Genomic DNA, 26113 nt, shown 5'->3' on the forward strand with positions numbered 1-26113 from the left:
TTAACCACTGAAGCTGTTACCCAATGACCGGTAGTGCTTAAGGAAGACCTCTGGCCCCCAGAAGTGTTGGCTCATAAGAAACAGCTCATGGCCATACACTGTTCCATTTATCTCATCCGCTTGCATGTTTGCCCATTCACCCCTGGGAATTCACAACTGACTCAAGAGGCCATAACTCTCAGTGAAATAAGGGTAAAATCATGAAACAGTAGAGCCAGAAAAAACCTTACAGATTAACTAGTTCACTCCCTTTATTTTAGAGTTTGAGAACTGAAGCCCAGAAAAGGGAAGGGACTTACCCAAGGCGACCAAGGAAGTGAGAGGTGAAGCTAGGGCTTGAACACAGGTCTTCATTTCACGTTTATTGCCTTCATGAACTGGCTGGATCCCCATCTCGACACAATTCACCACCAAACCCCAAGGCTCACTCCTAGGAGACCACCAGTGTAATGCTTGTTGGCTTGAATAGAATAGAACTGAAGACTGAGTTCCTGCCTAACTCAGCACCTGACAAAGAGCAGTACTTGTTAAATGGATCAATTGCCATCTTTATCTATTTGAAACTTGCTGGCAGATGAAAGATGGTAAATAAATTTCTCTTTTACTTTTAAGCAGTGCTTTCTTTTAGAAGGTAAAGGAAGAAACAAGGGAAGGGAGGCAGATCACACAAGTTTACATAGGAAGATCAGGGTAGGCCTTGTGAAAAGGTAAGATTTGAGTAAAGATTTGAAGGAGCGGGGGAATGGGCCTAGTGGATATGCGGGGGAAGAGCCCTTCAGGCAGAGGCTGAGCAGTCTCTAAGGCCTAACTAAGGAACAGCTCAGAGTCATGAGCCAGGGAGGCCCTTGTTGGGACAGGGGATAATCCATTTCATGGTTTGGCTGAATTCAGTCACGGGGAGTTTATTTACTCAGAAGTTATCAAGACTGTTTCTTCTCCCTGAGGTCAAAATCAAAACATCGTGGAAAGAAGGAGATGAAGCTAACTTGGTGAGTCTCTAGTTTGCTTTGTTCCAAATCACAAAGCATTCTGGTTGCCACACAGGAAAGCATATTTCACAAGAGGCTCAGAGAAAGAGCCAGTGGGTTGCTAAACACATTAATCACTCATGAATCGCATGGTTAGAGCTCCAGCTCCAGCCGAGAAGGAAAGATTAATGTGGGAGAGAGCTAGCCTGTTTGGAATGGTACCAAGGGCTCCTACAAACAAGCTTTGCCCCTTGCTGTGAAGGCAAAATGAGTTAATAAAAGTTAATGTGGGTCGAGCATAAAACATCCTAAGTTGGCTACGCATCTGTTATTAGGCTGCAGAGTTCAGTCCAGTCTCCTCGTTTACAAGTGGGAAAACAGGTTCAGAGGCAGGAAGTGGTTCCTCTGAAGTTCCAGCGGCTCTCCAGCTTACTTAAAGAGCACGCAATTGGCCTCTTTTGCTGTGTTTGGATGATTGGGCTTTCTAGTCTTGCCCACACTCCAGTCTTGGGTGCATCTTACAGTTCGTTTCTGGGAAGCTCTTTTAGACTTAGAGCTGTCGGTGCCTCATCTAAGAATATTTGTGCCCTCACAGGGGAGTTCAGTGGGATGTTTTGTTACTCTTGAGCACCCGTGGAAGCCAGCCTCCAAATTGGCTCTCAGTGGTATTCATACCCCTGGGTACTCACTCCCCTTCCACATTGTACCAGGGTTGTGACCAGTAGCGTAAAACAGAAGGAGCAGGATGACACTTCTGAGATGAGATTATAAAAGTCTGCGGTGTCTGTGTTGGGTGCTTCCTTGGACTGCTAGTTTGGGAAAAGCAAGCTGCCGGATTGTGAGCAGCCCTGGGGCCATGTGGCAGGGAACTAAAACCTCCAGCCCACAGCCAGTGAGGACTGAAGTCTGCCAACAACTAGTACGTGAGCTTGGAAGTGGAGTCTCCAGTGCCAGTCAAGTATTGAAATGACTGCGGACCCAGCTGGCAGCCTGCCTGTGATCTCCTGAGAGACCCTGAGTCAGAACCACCTGGCTAAGCAGCTCCTGGACTCCTGACTCTGAGAAACTGAGGTAATCAATGTTTGTTTTAAGCTGCTAAATTTTGAGATACTTTGTTACACAGCAAAAGATAGCTAATATACCCACATTCCCTCACCAGTTAGCCTCCGCTGCACGGTGCACACCTCTGCTCCCCCCACTGTTCTTGTCTTTGCCCTGTGCGCTCCCCGCCTACCCTCCCTACCAACTGTCCGAGACCAAATCCAGAAGTCATCAGCCCTGCTGAATCACTGTGATACCAACAGGAGCAGATGGTGGGCTAAAATCGGAATTTGAGAAAGGTTTAATAAAGGGAGTATTTGCAAAATGGTAAGTGGGGTGATCCCAAGGAACATTGCAACACCCCAGGTCTAGTGAAGGTGGGGTGCTGTTTATGGCCTGAAGGGGTAAAGAGAGGGAGCACTTCCTGGAACCAGGAGACAGGAGCTGGACATTTGGGTCCAGGACAGAGCCAGGTATTGGTCACCCCTGGTGGGGAGGATAGAATGCAAAATACCACCCTCCCCCCACTTGCGGCACTTCCCTCTTAGCTGAACCCAACAGGAAGCCAGACATGAAGGAAGTCTATTTGAGTTTGGGTTCGCCTGAGCGTGCAGACTATGAGATAAGGGTTTAAGTGAAAGTCTAAGTGCAAATTTATTTGAGAGATTCAGGGTACGCCAGCAGAGGAGTGAGGAAGTGATATGGGGAAGAGAAGGCGGCCAGTAAGATTGTGTTAGTAAGCCAGCTATAGTAGGGGTTTACTCCCACAGAGAACTCTGGGAACCAATGTAAACACATGCCCCAGGATTATTCCACCAGGGCAGTTGGGGCATTTATGCCTCTGAAGCCTGGTTGAGGGCTGCACCTGGGATTGGGTTATTTCTTGGGTACTTTTGGATTGCCAGGCTGGCAGACTGGCCTTCCTGCGGACCTGGGACCAGCCCTCAGACGCGAAGGTGCAGGTACTGGCAGTTGGAATTCTGGGCAGAACTGAAGTGGGCGAGATGTGTGGAGTTTGGACAAGACGTCGGCAGCGCCTGCTGCGGGGCGCGCTGATGCGGGCTGACGTGGTACCGCCCGACACACACCGCAGGGTGGAGAAGTGTATGCGGGGTGAATCTGGAGGGACAATTCAAACTTACATGCATATTTAAAGTAAATAAATATTATTTACCAACACTCTGAAATTTCATATCACTGTTTAGGTGTCAAAACAGTTTTTCCTTTTGATTCTCCCAATTATTGTACACTATCGTCTATCATAGCCATGCATTTAATGGTTTGCTTGTGCCTCTGTATATTGCCTTGTGCACTAGCTCAGGCAAGAATCACCCCATTTCACAGAGTAGAAGACAGAGGTCCAGAGAGCAACTGGTTCAGCAAGAGTCAGTTAGGTGTAGACCATTTAGAATCAGTTCGCCCCTTACTGGCTAATCTTAAAGAAGTTAACTGATCTTCTTTGGGCCTCTGTGTTCTCATGTGTAAAATGGGGGTGTATAACGTTTTCACTATAGAATTGGTGCAAGGACTAATCAGTATGATGTATGTGAAACACTTCCTACATGTAAGTGCTCAAGAAGTGTTCTTAAATAATCTTTTCTGAACCTTGGCGGGTGTGGCTCAGTTGGTTGGAGCTTCGTCCTGTAACCTAAAGGCTGCAGGTTCGATTCCCAGTCAGAGCACATACATAGGTTGAGGGTTTGATCCCCAGTCCAAGCACATGTGGGAGGCAACAAGTTGATGCTTCTCTCTCCCATTAACATTTCTCTCCCTTCCTCTCTCTCTAAAAACCATGAAAAAAAAATGCCCTTGGATGAGGACTTTTAAAAAATTAAAAATAATCTTTTTGGAAAAAAAAATGAAGGCAAAGGCTTGTATTATACAGGCTGGGGCAAAAGGAGGTCTACAGTTGTGAGTGTGCAAAACACTGAGTTTATTCTTGTATTATTATTTATTAATTATTGTATTACTTTCCATACAAACAATTGTAAATCTACTTTTGCCCCACCCTGTGTGTTTTTTCTTGAGACCATGTTTACTTCCAAGACTAGACTGACCGGACGGAGGGCATGTGCCGGTAATAGGCGTTCTTTCCTCTCTCAGAGACATGACTGTGTAATAATTGAACACTTTGGAATTAAGCCATGAGAATTGATTCAAATAATTATAACCACACTAATGAGACCACATGACTTTCGCTCCACTTCAAAGCTACAAAATGCAACCCTTCCATTTCCTTTTCTTTCTTCCTGTCTGCTCAGTTTGTTTTATCTCAAATTCCACATGTTTGGAAAATTCCAGCATTTTACCTCCTTGCCTAATCATTCATTAGCTCAAAGAGGTCTCTCAGCTACAATTTAAAAAGCTGTAACTAAAATAAAAATTCCTGCATCCGTTTTCAGGCTAAATGCTTATTTCTTTGGAGAGTTAGCAAGCAAAGAGTATGGCTCCCCCAAAGAGTTGGAGGCATTTTGCCCAAGGATCTATAGAGCAAAAAGAACCTGGGAATTTTTCCAGGGGGAAAGAGGAGAGGAGGGAGAAAGAAAAGGGGACTCTCAGGAGCTGAGGTGCCCAGTGCCTGACTTCTTGGGAAGAAGTGAGCTGTTTAGGGGCCTGTACAGAGGGAGCTGGTACCTCAGCGAGGAAGAGTCCATGAATGGAACAAGATGGCTCTCCACACACAGGAATGCTTTTAACTCAAAACTGTAATAATCTTAAGGTCCTTGAGCCTCAGTTAGCTTTGAAAGCATTTTGGAAGTGCAATCGACTTCAGAGAATATCTACTGCAACTTCCTTCTTTCACTTTTGGGAGCGGGAAGGCCTAGGGAGCGGAAGGCCACGTGGCAAACTAGCGATAGAGCAGGACAAGAAACCACGGTTTAGTGCTATTCAGTGCCAGCTGAGGGCCCTTTACACTGTCCCACGGTGCCCCCACTCCCCTCTGCCTCTGCACACCGCCACCTTTTCAAAAGAATCCTCTGCCACATCGTCTCTCTGCTCGTATACCTCCATGTTAGGGAGCTCTCAACATCCAAGAAAGCTCACTCTCTTTCTTTTTCTGGCAGCTCTATTAAACATTTTTTAGAGTGAACTGAGGACTGCCTCTTCTCAGCTGACACTGCTAGTTCTCCGTCGGCCTTCCACTCGGCTCCCTCTGCCCCAGAACACACCTCAGAGGTTTGCTTACGGTCCCCACAGCTACCACGACTCCCCCGTCTCTAGTCCAAACCTTGGTTTCTTGCAATTCTGTCTTTTCCAGTCTGTTTTAGAAGTCGAGAGGGTGTTTTTTTCATCTCGACAGACAATTACCTGGTTAAGGTTTCCTTCAGACTCTGGTGGCCAGGAGGGAACACAAATGTGACTGTTAATGTTATGTGTCAACTTGGCTGGGCCACGGCACCCAGATACTTGGTCAAACATATCTTGGTGTGGCTGTGACGGTGTTTTTTAGATAAGACTGGCATTTTAGTAAGTAGACTTTGAGTAAAGCAGATTACTCTCCATGTCAGTGGGCCTCATCCAATCAGTTGAAGGCCGTAAGAAAAAAGACTGACCACCCCTGAGGAAGAGGGAATTCTGCCAGCAGATGGCCTTCAGACTCAAGCGGCAACATCAACTCCTCCCAGGCCGCCCGCCTGCTGGCCTGTTTTGCAGGTTTTGGAGTTGTCAGCCTCCACAATCATGCAAGCCACTTCCTTGGTCAATCTATCTCACTCTCAATCTCTCTTTGCACACACACGTGCAGGTGGTTGTATTTCTTTGGAGAGCCATGACCGATACAATAGGTTTTCAAGGCTACAACTGTCTTTAGGCACAACCTGAAAACTTGAACAAAAAACCTTGGTCAACTTCTCATCTTCCTCTGAGCTTTCATTCATTCAACAAATGGAGCATTCGTTCTGCACCAAGTGCTGGTGATAGAAAGGCAGATGTTGCGATCAGAGTTCTGAACTTGTGGCCTTGATAAAAATCAGACCCTGGCCAAAATCGTTCGTGCAGAGCAGCTAGGATTTCGGGCTCTAATCAGACAGTCCTGTTCTGGCTTTGACAATTGGCAGCTGGTGACCTTGGGAGGTCACCCAACCTTCCTGAGCCTCCATTTAGTTGTTCCATCTATAAAAGCAGGCATTTGGATTAGATGATCTTTAATTTCCCCTTTGATTTTGGACATGCTCAAGGCCTGAGCTCCTGCTTTTCAGAAGAGTAAGACTGAAGAATGCTTGACTACTGACTTAAAATTTGTGGGTGTTGAGACAGGACCTGCAGCCCTGGTCACTGGGGGGATCACATGAGTGGGCAGGGGGTGACTGAGTTGGCTTTGTTCTGTGTGGCGGCTTGGCGGGGCCTGGTAGGCCATGACAGGTCTCTCTGAGGCTAAGCTCAAATGGGCAGTAGATCACCTCGCATTGGGCTATTTCACTGTTATCAGAAAATAAACAGGATGCTCAGAGGCATGTTACAACAGACAGCTAACCAGCTTCACGCTGGTCCTCTAAGTCAGCGGTTTTCAATGGATGTGCTGCAAGAATTTTTAAAGCACGCAGTACCTGACTATTTAGTCAGGGGCACAGACTTCTTTCCCCTTAGATTGTCAAATAGAAAAATGACAACAGCCAGCACAATAGCCATCCTGTGGGAATGAATCAAAATTATACCTTTTTTGTCATATTGCATATATATATATATATATTTATATTTATATGGTGTGTGTGCGTGCTGCAGAATTTTAGTAATCAGGTTATGTGTGCCATGAGATGATAAAGGTTGAAAATCGCTGTAAGTCAATCCTCACAACAGGGCTGGGAAACAGGTGTTCGTACCCTCACTTTACAGAGGATGATAGTCAACAAGGAGAACGAAGTCTCTTGTTAAAGATCCTACACGCAGTACATTGCAAAGCAGAGTCCGGCTCCTCCATCCAAACCCAGCTGTGTAGAGTGCAGCTGGAAAGGCTCTTGGACACATTTTGGGTCGGCCCCTTGGTTTACAATACAGAGAGACGAGCCCCCCGCCCCGTGGGCGAAGTGACCGTTCAGGGCCTTACCGCGAGCGCGTGACGAGGCTGCAAGGGGAACCCGAGACTCCCTGGTCTCCGCTCTCCCTCGGTAGCTCATTTCTCACCCCCAGCCCGTGGGGAGCTGGGGGAGGAGCTGCGCGGGGTGGCGCGGCCGGCCCGGGCTTTCCGGGGGCGGTCCCTGGCCGCGGTGAATTCCAGAGGCACCGGGTTGGAGCGCCCCGCGCCCAGTCGCTGCTGCGCACTCCTGCCTCCCGGGGTTCAGAGGACCCGGGCACGTTCTGGGCCGAAGATTCCAGGACTGGGGGCCGCTTCCCGCTACGGGGACCCGGAGAAACGCTCGAGTCGTCCCTGTCCCAGGAACTTCGCGCAGACCTGGTGCGATACAGCTGCAGCGAGGGCCGTGCGTTCTGAAAGCAGCTGTGCGGGAGCACGGTGAGTGGGGCCATCGGGTGTCGTGCGGGGGGGCCTCCGGTCCTCGTGCAGCCCGTTACCTAGTGGGCAACTCCCAACTCTCCTCTTTTATCCCCTCTTCTCCCTCACTACCTGCCTCCCCGCCCTTCATCACCTTTGCATTTCCCTTTTTTCCTTCCAGTAGCCCTTAACTTCCAGCCGTCTATAGGCGCTCTTGGCCTGGGGGGAGGCTGGAGCTCGGGTGGGTGAGCCCCAGCCGCAGGAGACAGGCTTCTGTCGGGTTGCCGGTCCTGATTGTGTCAAAGCCCGGCAGAGAAGGCGCCAGGAGTTTGGAATCAGGGGTGGTGGTCTGCAGCCCTGATCTGTCCCTGGTCTTTTTGCTGCCCGATCTCCCCGTCTTGTTTCTCCATGTGTGAAATAGAGAGAATGGCCGTCGCATACAGAAATCAGATGAGAAAGGGGCGAGCAAAGCATCTTGGAGAGAAGCCTTCCTTCGCCTCCCTCCTCTCCTCCTCTGTCTCTATACCAAGGACTTGGTTGTTCCTGTCACCGGTTCCCTTGCTCCCCTGTCCTTCCAAAAATTCCTTGAGGGTAAGGACTAACCCTCTAGGTTAATCTCTGAGTCATCCTCAGCACTTGGCTCAGGGCCTGGCAAATAGGTGCTCAGTGCTGTTTGTTGAGTGAAAGAATGAGAGGCGGGAACTATACGAACCTGTACCAGTGTCAGAGGTTCTTGTTTTGATTGAGTGGCCAGACTGGGCCCATGTTCCTGCAGCTCCACTTGTTTCTTCCTGACCTCACCAGTCCTGTTGGGTCCTGGGGCTCCTGCATCCCCCGCTTTGTCTGTAGTCTTCAAAGCTCTAGGCTGTCGTCATGAAAGTTGCTCAGTCATTCAAGTGTCCAAGATTCCTTGCACACTTGCTATGATCAGTGCCATCGCTGCTCTGTGCAAGTAGTCAGGAGGGTTGTGGATGTCTGAATGGGGTCAGGGCGGGGGTGGAGGTCTCCTCTGAGTCAGGAGACACTGTAAGTTATCCTGATGGGGCATTTCCACTGTCTGGACCTTGTCTTCCCATCTGTAGGATGAGGAAGTGGGGGTTAAAGTGATTGGTGTCTGTGGTGGAGCACCACGCGCTCTCTGGGTTGTGCAGGGTGCTCAGCAATCCTCTGAGCACATTTGAGACAGCCCAGCTGAGTGAGCTCAGGACATCACACACACACATACACACACACACGTTTGCAATAACAAGTGCTTCTCTGCTCTACCAGGAATCTCCTGTTTCCAGCTGCCCCCGCGTTATGAATAATGCTATGGAGGTCACACATCACGCTCCATCAAATCTTCCAAACAATGACCTTTCAAGGCGTCAGGACTGTGGGCTCTAGCGTGCGAAAGGTCTGGGGAATTCCCCGCTTCTGGCACAGCCTGAGGATCACTGAGTGGTATTGAGGTGTTTGAGACATAAAACAAACTAGAGACTATGAGGAATCTGATGTGGTAGGGTCACATTCGGAGCCCGGGGGTGACAGACACGGGAGTAAAGACCACTCTGCCGTGGTCACAGCCTCAGATGTTTTCCCAGCCATATTCTGATCCTTCTTTTTAAAAAGTGCACTTTTGTTTCTTCTCTGTGGATTAAACATACAACGGAAATATCTCCCAGGAAAGAGGCTCTTTATCTGAGTTGGTATCTTACGCTACCACTGTTGGCTGTGGTCTCAAAGACAGACACGTGTACTCACACTCACAGTTTCTAGGAATCAGTGTCGGGGTTACCACGCCCTGCAGACCCCCGCCCTGATTACTAGGTACAATGAATGATGTAAGCATTATTTGACCTATATTGAGTGTTATGAGCCAGACATTATTCTAAGCATTTTATATGTACTAACTTATTTAGTCTACATCAAACCTATGAGGTAGGGACCATTATTACATCCACTTTATAGATGAGGAAACTGAGGTCTGTAGAGAGAGTAAGTGACTCACCCTTCCATGGTCACTCAGGAAGTAAGTGGCAGAGCTGTACTTGAACCCAGGCAATGTGGCTCCAGGGACTATGTTCTGAACTACATTGGAATTGAGGGCCTCTAGGTTCTGATCTGGCTTCCGTCACTTACTAGCAGGGTGACCTAGGGGGAGTTCAATAAGAATTTGACAGCCTCTGCACTAGTAAATTACTAGGGATCCTAGTACCCTGCCAACTCACTGAGGAAACAGATAATGAGCGTCAAGTGAGAATGATGTATTTCCAGGAGTTAGCTGGCCAGGAAGGGCAACAGATCGGAGTTATAATCGCCTTATACATTAGACAACAGCAAACCAGACTCAGTATGAAATCATGTACTTTAAGTTGCCTGGTTGTGTATAAATGGAGCTTCCGTATTTTATTTTTTAAATTTGTTTTATTGTATTTTTTTCCATTACCATTTATCCCCCTTACTACCCCACATACACAAACACACAATCACCACACTGTTGTCCATTGGCCAATTGGGCATGCGAATTGCTGGTGGCCCACTATGTAGGATCAGGGGAAATGAAATGGGAGAGAGAGAAAGAAAGAAAGACAGAAAGAGAAGATGAAGTGTGTTTCCGTTGATGACACATACCTGACACGCATGTCCCTACTCCCTCATCCCACGCCCCTGGCAGATGCTGATAGTCAGGACGTTGAGTATAACCTCCATGGGGCCGGGGAACCTTCTTAACTCAGTGTCTGGCAGCTGCACCAGTTGACTGTGAAGCTTTTATCTTGTTCTCCCAGACTTCCCCCTTCATTCCCTGGGGGTAGGAGGGGTATGGTCAGGGAAGTACCAAATGACCAAACAGGGAACATTTCTTTCTAAGTGCCCTGGTGGCATCTTAGGAAACACCTTGAGGCTTTTTAAAGATTAATCTTCTCTCCCTCTCACTCCTTTCAATTTTTTTCTTTAATGGTTTTCAACCAAAGACCAAAGACCATCCTGGATCTGGGACAGGGCTGCAGGGGAGGTGGGATGTCAGATCAGAGACAACCTTTGAGAGCCGGCCAGACCCTTAGAGATCCCTTTGTCCATCCTTTCCAATTGATTGACAGGAAACTCAGACCCAGTTTGAAAGAAGGAATTATTCAGAATCACCCAGTGTATTGGTTTTCTAATGCTATCACAAGTTACCACAAATTGAATGGCTTAAAAAAATCAAATGTATTATTACACTACAGTTCTCTAAGTCAGAAGTCTCTCTAGAAGAAATCAAGGCATCATTAGGCTGTGTTTCTCTCTGGAGTCTTTCAGGGAGAATTGGTCTGCTACTTATCTGAGTTGTTGGCAGAATCCAGTTCCCATGGTTGTAGGACCAAGGTCACTATTTTCTTGCTGGCTGTCAGCTGAGGACCATTCTCTGCTCCTCAACGCATTGCATTCCTTGGCTTGTAGCCGCTTTCCACAATTGTCCAAGCAAGCAATGGAGAGTCGTGTCCTTCTCACGGTGACTCTTCTGCCTTCCTCTTCACTGTTAAGGACTCGTGATTAGATTACATCCTGAATAATCCAGGATCATTGCCCCATCCCAACGTCCTTAATTTCAATCACATCTGCAAAGTCCCTTTGCCTTTGTTCTCTTGACCCCACCCTCTGAGCCATGTTTCCTTTTTTATATTCAAGGTTCTGGGGGCCAAGACATGGACACCTCTGAGGGGTCATTATTCCACCTACTGTGCACAGCAAGGTAGGGGTTTAGCGCCACTCTGATGACCTTGCAGCTGTCACTGAGCCCCCCTGACAGCCCACCCTGTGGACAGCCCGCTTTGTCAGGCCAGCATGCAGCAGGCACTTAGTCACTGGCAAATCACAATGATGGACGTAGAGGTTCGAACAGGATGCCGTGGATCTGGCCTGGGTTTCTCCTCTGCTGGCTCCCTGTTGGTTTCTGGGACTCTGTGATTGGCTGGGTCTGGCTGCTTTCTGATCTCTGAAATATCCTGGTGTTTTTCCATGTTCCAGCCACAGAGGAGCAGATAGAAACTCAGACAGAGAACAAGTCTTTAGAGAATTTTGGAGGAGATAAGCCAATTGGGGTAAAATGAGAACAGAATGCTCCTCAGAGATGTTGGCTCATCGAAGAAATACCTCTGATTTGATTCAGTTCACATTTTTGACAGTTGTGTGTCCTGACCATTTCATCAGAACAAAATTCCCTGGTGAAATGGACTCTGCGCTGGGTTGGTGAATGCTTGAGGCTCACTCTTATATAACGGGAGGGGAAACTATTTTCAAGAATAAATGTGAGCTGGGATGGCCTTTTCACCCTGAACTGGGCATGGGAAATCCCCTTCCCTTTCATCAGTCTCCCTGTCATCTTCTAGGAACACAGAAAGAAAGGGTTATACCCCGGGCAGAAACTCCCACACCCCTACACCCCCCTCAACACCCAGCTCCTGAGCACAGGGAGTCAAAACTCAAACCTGAGCCCACCAGCCCACGTAAAACAGCAACAGCAGATCCTAGAGGATGTTATTCTGAAAGTCCAGTCCTCTTCTTCCTGGCACGTACAGGGAAAGGGCTGGGAAAGAAAGAGGTCCCCATAATCCTTCCTGGATGCACAGAGAGCCCCGAAAATGATCAAATCAACAATGTCATTTTACTTTATGGATAGGGTTCTGACTTTTAGGGTTGTTGGATTTTCTGCGAGAATGAGGATCCTTTCTGGACCTCTACCACTGGAATTCCAGGAGTTGAGCTCAAATCTGACGTTCCCGAGTCTGCCCATATTCTTCCCTTCACTGGTCACAAATGTATTAGGCACTTACCAGGTGCCAGGGCCTGTGACAAGTGCTGAGGGTACAGCAGTGAGCAAGAGCTGAGGCTTCTGCTCTCCTTAGGCTTGCACTTGAGCAGGCAAAGATGGCCAATAGAAACAAGCTAATTTTATTTATTTTTAAAAGATTTATTTATTTTTAGGGAGAGAGAGAGAAAGAAAGGGAGAGAAACGTCGTTGTGCAAGAGAAACATCAATTGGTTGCCTCTCTCACTCCCCCATCCCAGGACCTGGCCCACAACCCAGGCATGTGCCTTGACTGGGATTTGAACCCACGACCTTCCAGTTTGCAGGCTGGTGCTCAACCCACTGAGCCACACCAGCCAGGGCAACAAGCTAATTTTACATTGTGAAAAATAGATGAAGAAGATAAAACAAGGTCTGAGATAGAGAATGGCTGGTTGGTGAGAGTGGGTCCAGAAAGTTTTCCAAAGAGGTGACATTCAGGTTGAGACCGTGGACATTGAGACACTGGATGTTGAAAAGGAAGATATGGGGGAAAGAGCATTCTAAGAAGAGGGAACAGCAAGAACAAAGGTCTCAAAGTGGGACCAGCACTTGGGACACAGGTCATTAGGTTACCCGGCTCTTAGGTGGCCAGCGGGCGCCATTCTTGGTACTTGAGTTGTCCTCTCTGTCTGGTCTAAATGCTCCATTCCCCTCTGACAATCTCACCAACTCCTGAAGATAGAGCTTTACAGGGGTCCTATAACCTGTGTGAGGCTGGTCCACTCCCAAGTCTACTGTCCTAGGAGCCACCAGCCTCATTGTTCACATTCTGCAAGATGCCTGAAGAGAGGCCCCCGGCATCGGTGACTCAGAGCCTGTTTGAGCTGCCCCTTCTCTGGCCCCTGTGTCTAGTGGGAATGAAGCAGCCACAGCTCTGGCAGTGACACCTGCAGGAAGCCACGTGCCTCTGCCTTTTCTCCCACTTTGGGATAATTAAGCTTGCCTGACAGCAGGAAGTCATTTGTTTTATTGCCTTCTTCCTCAGTGAACTCCTTGGCAATAAAACCGGTTGGATAACCACTGGCAACATCTCAGAAGTGAACTGTTAAGCAGCAGTTCCTATGTGGAGGGTGTGCATTTTTGGTGGAAGGTCAACGCTAGTACAGATGATCAAAGGCTATTTGTTTACGAAACTGTCACTGTGGTTTCCTAGGTCAGAGTCAGAGTGGTCACCGCACCCAGACCAAGAGTGGGGCCTCTGAGCTCTTTGAACTTAGCAGCTATGCTGTGTTCACTAGCTCAGCTGAACATACATGAAGTCCTTAGTGTGTATCAGGCATCGTCCTGAGTGCTTTGTGTGCATTAGCTTGTTCAGCTTCCCTGGTGTCCCAATGAAGTAGTTACTGTCATTAGTTGTTATTCCCATTTCACAAGCGAAACCGAAGCTGCGAGAGGACTACACATGCTGCCAACACACCGTGTAGCTCATCACCTCTGATCTTTGTCGATGTCCACTCTGCTTATCCTGCCTTTCCTCTTAGTTCTCATTTTGAACTCCTACTTATCTTCAAAGCCCAAATCCAAAAGCCCCCTTCTTCGTAAAGCCTTCTATTTTGTGTAGACAAAAACAAAGGAGTGAGGATTCATATTTTTTGAGCATCAATCATGTCGAAGGACCGTGTATACTTGCCCCACTTCGCCCACACAATGGGATGGCACGATGCAGTGCTTGCACTGTCCCTGTGTTACAGGTCAGGAGACTGAGGTTTGGAGAGTTAAAATAAGTTGTCCACAGTCACACCTGCAATGAGGGTGGAGAGCAGGCTTCCAATGAAGATCCTCTTAACCGTGGAGCCCACGCTCTTTCTAGCTCTTTCCTCCTCTCCAGTAGCGTGAGGTCTGTGCCTTCAGCGTAGCCCTTCTTTGCCTTGTATCGCCGTTAGCGATCGATGGTGATTGATGTCTTGTTTCCTCCCTAAGAGAGTGAGCTCCTTAAGGACAAACACTATGTTATCTGTCTCTGTCTCTACACCACTCCTCGGTCCCCAGTGTTCATCACAGGGCCATAAATGTTTTCTGAATGCGATTGAGTTACTACTCTACCACTTCCATGCTTGGACTGGAGGGATCGGTCAGGGAAATCAAACATGCAGTTGGTTGATTTAAAAAATCATTAATATTGATTAATCATCTATCATCTCTGTTGATAAAGACATGGTCCAAGTTGGGGATGCTAGCAAACTAGCTGTAGGAGGGGAGACTGTTTGCTCCGGTCAGTAAGTCCCTGCGTAAGGCCAAGAATTATTAATCGTAGAACACACACTTGTCGAGCGCTTGCTGCGGGTCCGAACAGTGCTCAGCGCCGCGTGTGTGGTTATCCGGAACCCTGTGGGGCAGATACCATTATTGTCCCACTTTTGTTTTTGTTTTCAGCTGAGGAAGTGAGAGCATTAGCAAGTTTAAGTAAGTTGTTCAAGGTTAGACAGCTAGAAAGTAGTGGAACCAGATTTAAATCCAAGCCACCTGGCCTCCAAGCCTGAGCTTTTAACACTACTCCGAGCATAAAGAAAAGACTTCCCTGCCATTTCCCAGGATTTCCTCCACCCAGAAGAGCATCCGTCACCCTCCCAGAATACAGGAGTTTGGGGATTTGTGGATTAAGAGTTGTTGGTTCAGCGCTCATTCCACCGAGGACAGAGGGAAGGCGTTTGGTGAGCGGGGCTGGGAGAAGTTAGTCCCGGGGCGGAGTGGAACCCAGACAGAGTCAGTCGCCCTTTCCTCTCCCAGTCCTCCATCCCAAAGGCATGGGAGCTTTTCCCATTTTGGTGGAATCTCCCACTGCAGGTGGGATTCCAGTGTCTCCCCCTCTCTTCCCTGATGCTCTTACCCAGAGTGAGGAATAAATAAGTTACAAGGCTTATTCATTACCTTCTTTACTAGGTGTAATTGCATTTGGGCCTTGACTCAAAGGGATGGAGTGCAGTTTGGGCAGGACTTTTCTTTGTTTTTATATTTGTGCGTGGGTGTGTGCCTGTGAGGGTGTTTTCCTGGTAAAGTTGCTTAGGGCTCCGGGCTTCAAGGTCCTCTGTAACCTTTTACAAGTCAAAAGGTCTAATTAAGAAGCCTGGCTAGCTCTCACTGTTTACATCAGTTTATTCTCCACCACCGCCTTCTCCAGCCCGATCCCCCACTTTCTTCTCCCACCTCCCATCTCGAACAGGGCAGTGAGGGAACTGAAAAAAGCGCTGAACACCCGGAGTGCTCCCCTCTGACCTGCCATTAACTTGCTATGTGATCTTGGGCAAGTCACTGCCTTCAATCTACAAAACGGGAGGTAGCTTATGTGGTTTAAACTAGGGAGTGTCTGTCTGTGTAGAGTTCTAGAATACCATTCGTTTGTAGAAGTCTCATCTGCACAGACAAACCCAGGGAGATATTTTCCTTTCCTTTCCTTTCCTCCACAGAACCCTGGTATTGTAATATTAGTTTTCTATTGCCACAAATGTAGTGGCTTAAAACATACATTCATGATGCCACAGTTTCTGTTATTTTTTATTATTATATTTTCCACTTCTAGAATTTCTATTTGGTTCTTGAAAAAATATCTGACCCTGGCCGGGTGGCTCAGCTGGTTGGAGCGTCCTTCCGTAAACCAAAAAGTTTCAGGTTTGATTCCCGGTCAGGGCACATACAAGAATCAACCAATGAATGCATAAATAAGTGGACCAACAAATCTATGCCTCTCACTCTCTCTCAAATCAATAAACATATTCTCTGGTGAGGATTAAAATAGATAAATATAATCTGTTGTGTTCTTTCTTGCAGTTTCCAGTTCTCTGTCAAAATTCTCAATATTGGATTGTTTTTCTCTTGAACATGGTAGGCAAGGTCACCTAGAGTCTGACAATTCCTGTGTCCGGAGCTCTGTAGATCTTCTTCTGTTGTCTGTTGTGTCTGAGGGTCTGTCCTTGTCATCTCGCTCTTTTTCAGTCCTGCTTGTTTTCCATTATGTACTGAACATGATGTGTGAATTAAAAAGTCTGAAGCCTATTGTGATGTTATCTCCTCTAGAGAGGATAAAGCTTTGCTCCTGCCGGGCACCTGGCAGTCTGGAAGAACCTTAATTCAACTTCAGGGACTCGAATGATGCAAAGCTGCTTGTTTCTCAGGGATTGGTATACTTCTAGTTCACTCTTCGCGTTAAAAGTGCTCAGTGAAGTCCAACCTCAAGGTGCAGGGCTTTCAGTCCCCCTCTCTTGGCGGGCTTGAACTCCTGAGTCCGTCCGAAACACTGCTTAGTCTCTCTCCATCCTCCGCTGGTGGAAATGCTGCTTCAAATGCCAGGCTCACCGCCCTGGACGTCTCTCTTCTCCCAGATCTTAGCCTGGCACTTCCTCGTTATTTTGTTATTTTTCAGTGCCTTCAAGCATATTCTTTTTTGGTCCAGTTTCTCTAGTTGTCCGCGGTATGGTCTAGCTTGGCATTATTGGAAATAAAAGCCCTAGTCTTGGTAGATTGCCTATCTCTTCTTACTTCTCGAAATCTAGAATGGCTTTTGGGCAAAAGCAATAAAAGTCTGGCCTGGACTTAGAAGAGAGCTGTGGATCTGCCACACTCCATGCTCACACTCCTGGGTCTCTGGGGATGCTTTGGAGGTAGCTGTAGGTGGCGGTGAAGACAGGGTCAGGAGACCTGCATTAGAATCCCACTTACTTAGCTTTGTGATCGCTAGCCGGGTAGCCTCCCTCAGCGTTAGTCTCCACATCTGTAAAGCGGTGTATCCCGCACAGGGTTATTGTGCAGCTCGAATAAGTTAATGTATGGGACGGGGACTGGCACAGTGCTCAGCACGTGGTGCTCGCTAAAGAAATGCTGGCTTGGGTGATGCCGTGTTTGAGGAAAAAGGGGAGAGGGGTACTTAACTTCTCTGTGCTTCTGGTCTCAGAATAAAACTTGATGTTTCCTCAAGCAGGCAGCAAGCCGCCCCCGGCCCCCTGCCCTTCCTGTACTTGATAGATGGGACGAATTTTCCACCTTCGGAGAAGGTACAATGTTTTCTTCCCTTGGAGGAACTACAATTTTGTACCCTTACACTTAGTTTTGTTAACAGACACAAAAACAGCCATTTTGGGATTATCCACTTTTCCGCTGAATTGTCTGTATTGCTTCAACTCAGGGCCTGTGGCGCAGGGACCTGATGGTGTCAGTGGTGGATGACACAGTGGCTTCCTTGCTTGTCAGCTCAGGGCGGTGTTAATGCAGCTTCTTAGGCAAACTTACATTGAACATATGTCAAGGTTTGTTACTCATGAATGAGGCCAACAGATAAACTATGCTGGTTTAAAATGCCGGGGTTTAGGGCTGACTGCTATTTTCCCTTCCATAGTCATAAAAATGTCATGTTTTTATTTATCAGTGACAGGGTGAAGTTTGTGGCATGAATGGTTCAGGCCATTTTCTGACGTGACCCATTACATTCAGGAATAACAAGTGATATATGTGCAAAGCCACCAATGAGGGATCGATCTTCGGGTATTAATTAAATGTGCCGAGGCGCAGGGTTTTACGCACTCACGCGGACCCTGTGCACCAGGATGCCACACGGAGGTCAAACAGAAGTCAGCTGGCGGCAGCTTAGAGTCCTGCTTTTTCTCAAGCAAATTTTTTCCAGCATGCCATTAAAGAGGCCGAACATATGGTTTGCGGAGCTCTAATTTCGGGGACAAAGTTTTCCTTTCACAGTGGCGGGAGGTGGAAGTGACTGGAATCCCTATTACGTGGGAGGGATCAACCCACTAGAGGACCCACGACTGAGGATTGGGAAGGTTGAAACAGGGAGATAGAGCTCCCAGTGCCCTCTGTTTCCTGGCCACGTGGACGGCCAGCCTTAGAGCCCTGGAGCCTAGGGGTGGAGGGGAAGCTAAAGGGCTGGGCTGCACCAGGTGAGCATTTTCATGTTGTGGTTGAGTGTTACTTTTAGTTTGAAGTGTATATGTGAAGGGGATGAGCACCCTAACCTCTAGTCTTGGGGCCTCCAAGGATATTGATCCAGCCCTGTTGAGTGAGTAGAACCCTCTACCTCCTTGCTAGACCCCTCCCCACTCTAGAGCAGCCGCGCTTCTGTTTTTTGTGATGGAGGTTTTAAACAATTTTATGTGTGAAAGGGTAATATTGGTACAGTAAAAAATACACTTTATGAAAAAAGTTTCATTTATTCATCTCCTTGTTCTGTTCTGTTTTCTTTTAGATAGGGGCAGTAACTTGGTCAGATTTATGTCTTTGAACGATTATTCTGGAAGGGGCAGGGCTGAAGGGGAGGGGGGCGGTCATTATTCTGTGACTGGTTGTGGATGAGTCCCGAAGCCCGAGTTCCTGTAAATGACAGGTTTTGCAGACGCAAAGCAGCCAGGGAGATTATGTGTTCCTGGCACTTGTAGTCACAGGGACTCACATCAATGGGCTTACCAGAAAGGGCTTTGTGGGGTTCCTTTGGTCCAAAGCAAGCTAGCTGTTGTTGTAATCAGGACACCACAAAAAATAAATTCTCCCACCCCCGTACCTCCGTAACAGTGTTCATGAGTCTCCTATGACTCATGCTTTCGTGCCTTTGAACTTGGAGAAAGTGACCACATTTCCAAGGCTGAAGCAGGGCCAGCCTGTGCATCTGCTTCCTCCACAGCCCCTAGCCTGATACTCCTGTGGCCTTGGGGAGCCTCTCCAGAGGCTTCGCCTTCATCCCAGACTTGCCTAGATCTGACCAGATGGGCAACGGAGCACCTAGGAATCAATTCTCAAATCACAGTGCTAGCAAGGATTGTAGAGGCCTAGAGATCGTCGAGTCCAGGGGTTCCCAAACCCGGCTGCACAATCAGATCACCTGGGAAATGGGGGGAAGCCCTTTCCATCTCCTCTTGAGTCTAAGTCACAAAGTCCGGAACAGGCCCCTGCAATCAGTGTGTTTTTCTTATACTGTCCCAACGTGTTCTCAGCAGGCTCACTACATCGCACTTGGTGACCACTGACCTGGCCTCATAGTTGAACTTTATTTGACTTAAAATTATATATGTAAAACAACTATGAGACATCTACACAATGGAATTCTACTTGGCCATAAAAAAGATGAAAATTTTACCCTTTGTGATAGTGTGGATGGACCTGGAGAACATTATGCTGAGTGAAATAAGACAGTCAGAGAAAGACAAATACTATATGATCTCACTCATATGTGGAATCTAATGAACAAACTGAACTAACAAGCAAAACAGAGACAGACTCATAGATGGAGATCAGATGACAGCTAGTTGGGGGGGCGGTAGGGTAGGGGGTGGAGGGATTGAGCAAAAAAGGAAAACAGACTCATGGACATGGGCCACAGTATGGTGACTGCTGGGGAGGGGGGGACAGAAGGGGACTAAATGGTAATGGAGAAAAATATACGAAAGATTAAATTAAAAAATTATGTATGTATTTACTCTTTTTAAAACAGAGAATTATAAAGACCCCCCACCCCAAATACCATTTTCCCTTCAATCCAGTTGATGTAAAAAATGAAAAGTAAAGAAGACATACAGATGGCTAGCAAGTACATAAAAAAGATGCTCAATATCACTAATCAGGGAAGTGCAAGTCAAAACCACAATGAGGTAGCACCTCACTCCTGTTAGAACGGCGATCATAAGAAGAAATGACAAGTGCTTCATTGTATCCAAGGTGAGGACACAGAGAAAAGGAACTTTTGTGCACCCTTGGGAATGTAAATTGGTGCAGCCACAGTAGAAAAGAGTATGTAGCTTCCTCAAATATTAAAAGTAGAATTGCCATATCACCCAGCAATTCTACTTTTAGTATTTACTTGAAGAAAATGAAAACATTGATTTGAAAAGATATATACACCGCCATGTTCACTGCAGCATTAATTTACAATAGCCAAGATGTAGAAGCAACCCAAGTAGCCATCAGTGGGTGAATGGGTAAAGAAAACGTGGTATAGAAATAGTGGGATATTATTCAACCATATATAAATAACGAAATCTTGCCATTTGCTGCAATGTGGATGGTCCATTATCTAAGTGAAATTAGGCAGAGAAAGAGAAATACCATATCATCTCACTTATATGCGGCATATGACACAAAAGAGAGCAAAACAAAACAAAACCCCAAACTCATGGATCGGGAGAACAGACTGGGGGGTTGCCCGAGGCAGGTGGTAGGGCGTGGGCGAAATGGGTGAAAGGCATCAAAAGGTACGAACTTCCAGTTGGAAAACAAATAAGTCACGGGGATGTCAGGGGATGCCTGGTGACTGCAGTTCAGAGTATCGTAGTGCATATTCGAAAGTTGCTAAGAGAGTAGGTCTGAAAAGTTCTCACCATAAGAAAAAAATACGCGTAACTATGGGTACTGACGTTACCTAGACTCATTGTGGCTGTCATGTGGCAGTACATACAAATTCCAAACCGTTACGCCGTACACTGGAAGGTAACGTAATGTTACAAGTCAAATTATAACTCAATTAAAAAAAAAGAAAGAAAATGGGGTTGCTTCCTTGACAACATCGAATTCTTAGGGTCCGGGGACTCCTCATCTACGCTGCTTCCCGTGAAGAGGAAACCTGTGCCCGTCCCTGGGAATCTGAGAACAGGATAAGCAGGTAGCAGATGTTCTATAAACACCAATGAAAATAATAAAAGCAGTGATTTGTTCATATCAAATTTTCATATATGGACAGTAACTTAAAAAAGAAATACATGTTCACGTTTAGACAATTCAAATACTGTAAAGACATGAAGAATGAAAAGCAAAAACTTCCACTCCAAAGGTAGTCGCTATTAACGCTGTTTGGGGAGTCCGCCCGTAAAAGAGTTTTCATTTTTATCCCGTCACCTGACTATCTGCTTGATTCTACAAAATCTGAGCCAAGGGAATTGTCCTGCCCGTATTATCCTGCACCTCATTTTTCCCACTTACCATATTTCGGAGCTCACCACAGATCATCATTCTTTTGGGTAACTATTAAATAAGCTAGTATTTGTAAAGCACTGGAGCAATGCTTGGTGTGTAACAAGCATCGCGTATTTGTTAAATGAATGAATGGAAATTGCTATATGGCATTACATCATCTGAATATACCCTATTTTTACTATTTATGGACACTTCTGTTATGTCGGCTGCTGTAACAGACAGTGCAGAAATGAGCATCCTTGTATGTACCTGGGGGACTCTGCGCTGGTAATCAGTACCACAGTTCGGCAATCAGCGCCCACAGCGGTACCATCAGCATGGCAATCGGTACCTGCCTTAGAGTGGCAACAGTGGGCCTGGAGCCAAAGGGAGTAGAAAGAAAAAGTTAGTGATAGGAGAAAGCAGGAAATAGGAGTAGAATTGGGAATTTTGCTTAGACTTAGAATCACAGGATTAAAGATCTTCAGCTGTCGGAGGAACCTTAGGAGGCTGTTCCAGGCTCTGGGCAAGGACCGTATCACATCTGTGGTTCTTGAGCTGTGTGCTGAGGCCTGGGGAGCCACAGTGAACTTGCTGGAAAAGTGACTATGGGGCTGCAAGATGCTTAACATTGAAAAAGATGTATTTTTATTGATTTTTAGAGAGAGAGGGAGAGAGAAACATCGATGTGAGAGACCCCGATCAGCTGCTCCCCATACGCACCCTGACTGGGGATTGAACCCACAACCTAGGTCTGTGCCCTGACCAGGAATCAAACCCCCAACCCTTTGGTGTACGGGACTCCAACCAGCTGAGAGCCACATTGGCCAGAGCAAGGTCTTTAACATTTCTGACAGGAACAGTGATACTTGGCGTCTCTCAGACTCTGTACAAACTACTGGCTCAAGACAGTTTGCAGTTTACCGTTAACCTTACTGCAGTCCTTTCCATGATGGTATAATTGGTGGAGCTGAGTTTTCGGTGGTTGCCGCGACGCTGCAAGTCCTGCGCACCAATGCGTGTGGCACAGGAAGTGAGCGTGCAGTGTCCCATCTGACACTGAAGTTTCGAAAGTTGTGCAGCGCCCAGTCGGTGCACACACCCCATTTGTCAGTGACTGGTTGAGAATGAAAAACGTATTTTTTTCTTTTAATTTGCATCTATTATATTTTTCAGACAGCTACTAATTAGGATACAAACGCTTATTAAGTTGTTTGAACCTAACTATGTAATAAATGGAACTGCTAGGTGTTTCTTTTGGCCTGGAGTGCTGTCAAGAAGTTACCAGAACACTAAGGGTGCTGTGTGTGGAAGAAGTTTGGGAACAACCGACTTGCATACTTTATCCATCGGGACTCTTTTAGCTGCAAGTGAGAGAAACCAGATTGGCCCTGCTTAAGCAAAGTCAGAAATTATTGGCTTGTCATCTGGGATGTCCTGGTTTGCAGATGGCGTCAGGCTGGGCCGGGTCCAAGTTCCCAAATGAAGTAACAAGGCTCCGATTCTCTTTGATCTCTAGGACGGGCTCTCCACATACGGGCCAGGGAGCCCCTCCCCCATCCTTTCTGGACTCACACCCTTCCAGCAGAAAGTCATCTTTCCCAACGGTTTGTGCAGAGAAGCTGTGGGGGGACTTTGGTCCCTCTAGCTGGGGTTGCCCACCTGTCCCTGAACCGAGGCCATGGAGATTTGTCATGGGCAAACCCAAGTGACATATCCATCCCTGCACTCAGGAGAATGCCCTAAGACACGGAGTAGGCAGGTTCTTCACAGAAAAAAAGGGGTTCTGTTACCAGGAGAATGGGAGAAGGGGTACAGGACTGAAAGCAGCGAGTCTCCCCTTTTATAGAAAGGCAATGGATGGTAGTATGATAGTTTAACAGTCAAACATGGAGGCTCTGGAGTCCCACCCACCTGGCTTCACTTCCTTGGGCAAATTAACTACATCTACGTCTTTTCAGGCTTTGGAGTCCTCGTCTCTGAAATGGGAATAACTGACGATAAAGGGCCAAGAAATAAAAAGCTCCAACAATAGTCCTTACCTCTAGGGTTGGTGGTTGAAGTGAGTTAGTACAGGGGAGTGCCTAGCACCGCGCCTGCCACTTAGGAAGCCCTCAGTAAGTGAGGCCATTGTTGTTATAGATCAAGCAGCCTTAAAGATCACACAGCTGGTGAGTGGCCCAGACTTCCGACTCCTGGAGAGGGTTTCCTTCCGACTCGGGAGGCAGGGAGAGGGTGCAGCGCAGTGATTTCCTCTTTCCTGTCTGTTGCAGAGCGAAACAGCATGGACGCAGCCAGCCAGGTCCCCTCGGAAGTCGAGCTCCCAAAGCACATCCTGGACATCTGGGTCATTGTCCTCATCATCCTGGCCACCATTGTCATCATGACCTCCTTGCTGCTGTGCCCGGCCACTGCAGTCATCCTCTATCGCATGCGGGCTCATCCCATCCTCAATGGGGCCGTCTGAGGTCTTCCCAAGAGGGGCAGGGGAGGGGTGAGGGCAGCGTCCCCTCCCCTGGACTCCTCCCTTCTCAGAACAGCAGCAGGAGGGACTTTGGAGTATAGATTCTGGAGCTTGACATGTGAGGGGAGACCCAAGTTCTGTTTTGGTTCTGCCACTGGCCAGCTGTGTGAGTTCCACCAGGGGACCTGATTCCGTGAGTTCCAAGTCCCTCATCTTCCAGATGGGGATTGTGACCCCTGCCCTTCCTACCTCAGAGGGTTGTGAGAACGCAGGACTTGGTGGGGGTTCAAGCTGTCTGGGAGCAGACACACAGATAGTATTGCGGAGTGCCGAGAAGCTCTGAAGAGCCAAAGAACCTATTTTCTGATGCTGGCCTTCAAGGTGGCAAGGGAGATGCTGGGGGCAGAGTGGCCTTTGTCGGTTCCCCTCTGGTCAAATCAAGCAAAGGCACCCTGTCCTCGTTCCAAGGGGCCATCAGCACGCTAGCTCAAAGTTACTTTCTTTGAGGTGCCATTCTCTCGAGTTTTCTAGTTTGGGAGGGAATTGATCATGTGAGGGAGGGAGATGGGTGGAACTTTCCAGGACCTTCTCTGTGCCAGAGTCTGCCCCTGTGCAATCTGGAGGAGGGCCCCGCCGTTCCTGGCAGTGCCGAGGGAGCTGGGGCAACTCTCTCATTCTGCTCCGGACTCGCGTAGCTTTGACACTCTAGCAATGTTGGAAAACGCAGGGTGGCTGAGCTCCCCGGCCAGCTTTCGGGGTCTCCAGTCCCTTCCGCTCATGTGCCCATCAGGGAGCTCTGTCCCTCTGCCCCGGCTCCTGCTATGATTCACTCCATGGTGTCACATGTATCCCCTTCACTCCCTCCCACCAGCACTGCAACCAATCCAAGGTACAGACTTACAGTGTAAGAGATGTTCCCAGGACTTTTGAAACTAACCCCAAAAAGTGATGGTTCGTTTAGATGCTGTGACTTATATTTATATAGAGAGATTTCTGGACCGCTCAAACTCTTTGACCCAAATCAGGAGCATCCTGGGGTCTATTAAATTATATAAAAAGATAGCACAGATATCAGGACATCATAGTGTGTAAATGATGCTTTTACTCTGATATGATCTCATTGATGTACACAACCAATTAACAATAAAGTGCTAGAACAAGCATGTCTGGGGTCTTTCTTATCAAACCCAGGAACTCAGGTCATAGGAGTCCACTGAATTTATGGGTCTGAGAGACACAGTTTGAATGTAGGGAGAGAAAGAGAAAGAGAAGAATCAAATCAGCCTCCAGGGTTCTAGCTTCACCAGCAGGTGAAGAGTTGTGCACTTCACACAGACATAGAATGTGGGGAGAAGAACAGGTTTTGGAAGTGGAAATGAATTAGTATTGGACATGTTGAGCTTGGGGTGCTTCAGGGAGACACTTTCAGGATGCAGTTGGAAACCTGGGTCTGTTCATTGGGCGACATCTCATGGCTGCAGTTATTTTGGGGGGGGGTCATCTGCATATGGTAGCTATGGCACAAAAGTGGACAGGGTCACCCCAGCAGACTGAGAGGGGTAAGGTGTAAATGCAGAACTTGGAGGCCACTGAGTAGGAGTGAAAGGGGAAGAGGAGAAAGCACAGCCAGGAGAGGAAGCAGGTCACGTGGTGAGAGGTGATAGGAAGGGTGCGATCACGCTCCCAGAGCTGAGGAACGAGGGGGAGCTTAGGAAGTGGACATGGTGGAGCGGACAGCTCTTTCCGGGAACAGGACTGTCCTGTGGGGGTAGGAGTTAGAACAGGGTATGGGGAAAAGTGGTCGAGGGTAAATGCGAAACGTAAACGCTGGGGCCGGCATAACGTGCTGTGTACTGATGCACAGCAAGCTCCTTGTTACAGGTACAGAGTAACTCTAAAGGGTCCAGACCCTTCACCCTCTTCATGGACACACCGGCGCAACACCACACAGGCCAGGCCCATGTCTGAGAAATCCGAAGGTCCGTTTTGAGGCTCCTGTACCCCGTGTGAGTGCAAACCCAGCTGTACTGGAGCCGGTTGGCACACCTGTGGCGCCCTCTTGCCTTAATCCCTCCCGCAGCACAGGATCAAAAGCTTCTGTGAGGGGAGGAGAGGACAGGATTGGACTGTCCACCCCACGTCTGACTTGCTCGGGGGGCTGCCTGAGGGTCTGGTTTCTGTCTTGCCTGACTCAGCTCGGATGGGAAAGGACCCCGGGTGGGAGTCACTGAGAACTAAAGCAGCAGTTTTGACTGATACACACCCATTTTTTGGTTAACAATACATTTAGGCCTTCCTTTAATTTTAATTACAGTAAGTTCTGAAGGCACTAATAATCCTTGCCAGTTTTCTAGAAGTCAGCGTGTTTGTTCTAGGGAAATGGGCAGTCACGTAGCCCAGTGTCCAGCTAACGGGACGGGTGTAGCTGAAGAACTTCACTGTGTTACCGCTCTCTGGACAGTTCAAGCTTGATGTTCTTTCACACAATAACACAATATAAAAGAACATAAAGGCACCAGAGG

General features: G+C 47.7%; 3 protein-coding genes across 6 annotated transcripts in view; 2 read left to right on the plus strand and 1 right to left on the minus strand.

The window, feature by feature from the left end:
* Positions 1–7115, minus strand: part of DCTN4 (dynactin subunit 4) — a 39023-nt gene extending 31908 nt beyond the window's left edge. Inside the window, exon 1 of the mRNA XM_045184924.3 lies at positions 7054–7115. The gene's annotated coding sequence lies outside the window, so the exon portion shown is untranslated. The remainder of the gene's footprint in view (positions 1–7053) is intronic.
* MYOZ3 (myozenin 3) overlaps positions 1–26113 on the plus strand; it is a 373398-nt gene that overhangs the window by 65587 nt on the left and 281698 nt on the right. The gene's annotated exons all lie outside the window — the stretch shown is intronic.
* On the plus strand, positions 1325–24752 carry SMIM3 (small integral membrane protein 3). Of its 4 annotated transcripts, XM_045184926.2 has the most exons (3): positions 7216–7458; positions 11086–11149; positions 23401–24752. In XM_045184926.2, exon 3 carries the CDS (start codon positions 23412–23414, stop codon positions 23592–23594), a length of 183 nt encoding a protein of 60 aa, XP_045040861.1. In that variant the 5' UTR covers positions 7216–7458; positions 11086–11149; positions 23401–23411; the 3' UTR covers positions 23595–24752. The 4 variants fall into 4 exon arrangements, with proteins under 4 accessions (XP_024432663.1, XP_045040861.1, XP_024432662.1 ...); XM_024576895.4 differs by lacking the exons at positions 7216–7458; positions 11086–11149 and adding an exon at positions 1325–2039; XM_024576894.3 differs by lacking the exon at positions 11086–11149 and having other exon boundaries at positions 7220–7458.

The sequence above is a fragment of the Desmodus rotundus genome, chromosome 6 (assembly GCF_022682495.2).
Source record: "Desmodus rotundus isolate HL8 chromosome 6, HLdesRot8A.1, whole genome shotgun sequence".
NCBI lineage: Eukaryota > Metazoa > Chordata > Mammalia > Chiroptera > Phyllostomidae > Desmodus > Desmodus rotundus.

Excerpts from the sequence above, each read along its gene's own strand:
- SMIM3 (XM_024576895.4), top strand. The coding sequence starts at position 23,412 with ATGGACGCAGCCAGCCAGGTCCCCTCGGAAGTCGAGCTCCCAAAGCAC.